The 4,214-nt window shown below is 50.5% G+C and overlaps 1 protein-coding gene across 2 annotated transcripts in view; it reads left to right on the top strand.

The window, feature by feature from the left end:
* The window catches only part of RHBDL3 (rhomboid like 3), a 63,224-nt gene that overhangs the window by 34,612 nt on the left and 24,398 nt on the right, over positions 1–4,214 (top strand). For both annotated transcript variants that reach the window (XM_017890879.1, XM_017890878.1), the window contains one exon: positions 425–537. In XM_017890879.1, the coding sequence (XP_017746368.1) occupies positions 425–537 (113 nt within the window). The remainder of the gene's footprint in view (positions 1–424; positions 538–4,214) is intronic.

Raw genomic sequence — 4,214 nt, 5'->3', positions numbered from 1 at the left:
CTTTTTTTTTTTTTTTAAAGAGATGGGGTCTCACTATGTTGCCCAGGCGGATCTTGAACTCCTATGTTCAAGTGGTCCTCCCACCTTGGCCTCTCAAAGTGTTGGGCTTACAGGCGTGGGCCACTGTGCCCAGCCTAGTTGCTGGATCTTGACTGTGGTTAGTCTGTCTCACTGTGCCAACTGAAATGCTGCCAGTCATCGCCCAGGCCTTGCACATGTGTTCCTGTCCCATCTGGAAGGAACACTCTTTCCAAGATGGTCTGAATTGTCATTCCTTCCCCTAGACCATGAGCTCCTCAAAGGCAGAGATGGTGTTGTTCACTCCTGGATCCCTGGCATCTTGGGGGATGCAGGTGTTTGTTGAATGAATGAATGAATGAATGAATGAATGAATGAATGAATGAGTGTGGTCTCTCTGTCACAGGATAGAACACCTGGGACTCAATGTGGTGCTGCAGCTGCTGGTGGGGGTGCCCCTGGAGATGGTGCATGGAGCCACCCGAATTGGGCTTGTCTACGTGGCTGGCGTTGTGGCAGGTAGGCAGGTAGGCCCTGTGTCCACAAAGGCACATTGTCCCAGGGTGGGGTGGGACAAGCCCCAGGCTTCCAGGACACACAGAAGATCCTCATCTCCAAGGCTCCTGACTTACCAGGCTGTCCTCCAGGCACACCCACCTCCCCAGGAGGCTGGAGAGGGGACTGCTGCCCAGAGAGGGAGGTGTGTGGCAGGACGGGACAGGAGAGCACTGGATTTGGGACAGGCTGGCCAACGGACTCTCAGTCTCACACCACCATGTGGTAGCTTCTGAGCTTGGGGTAATTTCCTAACCTCTTTTGGCCGTGTTAAGCTTTAAGAGGGAACTAATGAGATCTGCCTATAGGGTTGCTCGGAGGGTGGAGTGAGTGAGGCAACAGATGGAACAACAGTGCTCTGATAACTGCAAGGGGACAGTGAGATCCCCAAGGGGGAATCAAAGGGGTGAGTGGAGCCAGGTACCGTCCTGGCCGCATAGCACCTGTCCCCAAAAGAGAGCTGGCTGCTACCCAGACCAACCGCAGTTCCCTTGCCTGACCCACTGCTGACAGGGATTCTGGCCTAAGAGGCAGTGAGCCCTGGCTCCATCTGAAGGCGTCTGGGCCTCCAGCTGACTGGGCACACATGTGGCAGGTGATCATCCTTCATGAATAGTGGCCAGAGTGACTTCCAGTGAGCCTTCCACCTTCTGCCCCCTCCCCAGTGAGAGGTGAAGTGGGTGAAGTGAGCTGCGGAGAGCGTGGCTTTCTGCAGGAAGAGTCTGCCAGCCAGGCCTCTGAACATGAGGATCTCCCTCGTGATGTCTCCAACTTTATTGCCAGCTGTTTTTTTTTTTTTTTTTTTTTTTTTTTTTTTTTAAACAAGGTTTGCCGCTTCAGCTCTTCAGCTTGACAGCTGTGCCCAAGGGAGCTTTGTGTGTATGTTTAAGTAAGATCTTAATCCTTTCTGAGTGGTATTAAAGTTGTCATCAGGAGAGCTGGGCAGCGTCAGCCTTGTAAACAAGAGGCAGGCAGGGACCCTGGGAGTAACTGAAGTGGTTTCAGAAATCAAAGAGGAAGGGTCCCACCCCACCCACAGGAGGCTGGTCTGCTAGTGCATGAACCCTTGACCGGGAAGATTCACCCTGCACCATCTCCTTCGCTCCTGTGTGCGCTGAGGTTAAAATCACTGGCCACCTTGGACAGTACCCCTGCAAGCCCCTCCCAGAATCCAAGGCTCACCGCGTCCTTGAACAAAGGGCTAATGAGCATCTCTAAGTGCCAGACTTGTTCAGCCACCCACACACCCCCTAATCCTGACATCTAAGGATTTATAGCCCCATTTTCCGTACCTCAATATCCAGAGACCCAGATGTTAAATAGCAAGGAACAGGGAAGACATTAATAACATTTGCAGCCTTAGTATTCAATTAGATGGGAATGCCAATAACCTAGAAGATGAAAACAAGATTCAAACGGACTCAGACCTCACCCAAACCAGGTGACATGCAGTGGGGGGACATTGTAGGTGTCACCTCCCAAGTGACACCAGTGCAGAGTGGGAAGATTCAGACAGAAGCAGAGCTCATCATCTGAATGTGAGCATGTAGGGCTGTATCATTGAGCACATGGCATGCACTATTCTGTCTGAGTCATTGATTAAGACCAGAGGGCACTCTGGTCACCACACATGTCATTGATCTCCATGATTGAGTTGATTGATCTGCCTCTGCTGTCTACCCTTTCCTGTCCTCCCAAGCTCTCCTCTGAGAGGGGAGCTGGTTTACAGCTAGCCAGCCCTAGATTGGACGGGTGGCAGTTACCAGTGCCTACCATATGCAGGCCGTAATTCATCCACACAGCAACGCTGCAAGGTGGACACTGTTGCTCTCCCCCAGCACGGATCGGAAACCAAGGCTTAGAGGGCTAAGTGACTCGCCCAAGAAGACACAGTTAGAAAGTGGTGGAGCTGGGCACACATCCAGGCTGTTTGACCCCCAAGGCTGTGATCTCAACCACTACAGTAGTGTAACGGGAACCAAAAGATGGGCCCTGTCCTTTTTGCAGTTAATTTATTGTCAGAAACCAAGGCAGACCAGGTGCAGTGACTCACACCTGTAGTCCCAACACTTTGGGAGGTCAAGGCAGGAGGATCGCTTGAGTCCAAGAGTTCGAGGTCAGCCTGGGCAACATAGGGAGACCCTGTCACTACAAAAAGCTTTTAAAAATATTAGCTGGGCATGGTGATATAGGCCTGTAGTCCCAGCTACTTGGGAGGCTGATGCAGGAGGATCGCTTGAGCCCAGGAGTTCAAGGCTGCAGTGAGTTGTGATAACACCACCGCACTCCAGCCTGGGTGACAGAGCAAGACCCTGTCTCAAAAAAGAAAGAAAGAAAAAAACCAAAGGAGACCTTAATAGATGTCTGCCAGCCTTAATCTCTAATTCCTGCCCAGTGAAAGTGTTTCCAACCCACACTTTGTAACGAGGATAGCTAACCTCTGTGGAGCATATACATGCTCCAGGCATATGATGAGGGGTTCGCGGATGTTCGTGGATGCTATTCTCATCACAGCTGTCCTATGCGGTGGGTACTGTCACTCCCATTTTACAGGCAGCCCAGAGAGGTGAAATGACTTGCAGATTTGCTTACCTGAGAAGTACTACAACTAGGGAGGAGCCCTTTCCAAGCCCTGTGCTTCTAACCAATGCTTGAGGCCAATGTGCAAATTACTTATGGCTAGCAATTATATGGCACACAATGTAGGTGTTTTAAAAACCAGTATCTTGGGCCAGGTAAAGTGGCTCACTCCTGTAATCCCAACACTTTGGGAGGCTGAGGTGAGGGTATTGCTTGAGGCCAGGAGTTCAAGACCAGCCTGGGCAACATGGTGAGACCCCATCTCTACCAAAAAAAAAAAAAAAAAAAAAAAAAAAAATCAATATCTTAAATGCATCACCAATCTTATATTACAGATTGTGTAGATTACTAACCACATGTGCATCCCCAGAGCCTAGCACAGGGCTTGGCACATGTTAGGCAATAAATATCTATAGAATAAGGGAAAGTGGCCAGGCCTGGTGGCTCACACCTGTAATCCCAGCACTCTGGGAGGCCGAGGCAGGTGGATCACGTGAGATCAGGAGTTCGAGACCATCCTGGCCAACATGGTGAAACGCTGTCTCTACTAAAAATACAAAAATTAGCCGGGCATGATGGCGGCACCCGTAATCCCAGCTTCTCGGGAGGCTGAGGAAGGAAAATTGCTTGAACCTGGGAGGCGGTGGTTGCAGTGAGCCAAGATCGCATCATTGCATCCCAGCCTGGGCAACAAGAGTGAAACTTCATCCCCCCCCCCCCAAAAAAAGGAAAGATACAAAGATATGTAAATAAAGTTATATTACTTAAAGATAAATGTTCTGCCAATTTTGGGATTTTTTTTAAGGCCAAAGAAGATGTTGAAGAACACCTGCTTTAAAATTTTCTGGGGCTGGGCGCGGTGGCTCACGCCTGTAATCCCAGCACTTTGGGAGGCCGAGGCGGGTGGATCACAAGGTCAGGAGATCGAGACCATCCTGGCTAAGATGGTGAAACCCCGTCTCTGCTAAAAATACAAAAAATTAGCCGGGCGCGTTGGCAGGCGCCTGTAGTCCCAGCTACTCGGGAGGCTGAGACAGGAGAATGGCGTGAACCTGGGAGGC

This window comes from Rhinopithecus bieti, unplaced genomic scaffold, assembly GCF_001698545.2.
Source record: "Rhinopithecus bieti isolate Rb0 unplaced genomic scaffold, ASM169854v2 scaffold_19652, whole genome shotgun sequence".
Taxonomy (NCBI): Eukaryota; Metazoa; Chordata; class Mammalia; order Primates; family Cercopithecidae; genus Rhinopithecus; species Rhinopithecus bieti.
The sequence above is the reverse complement of the archived record's forward strand: the minus strand, read 5'-3'. Positions and strand labels throughout refer to the sequence as shown.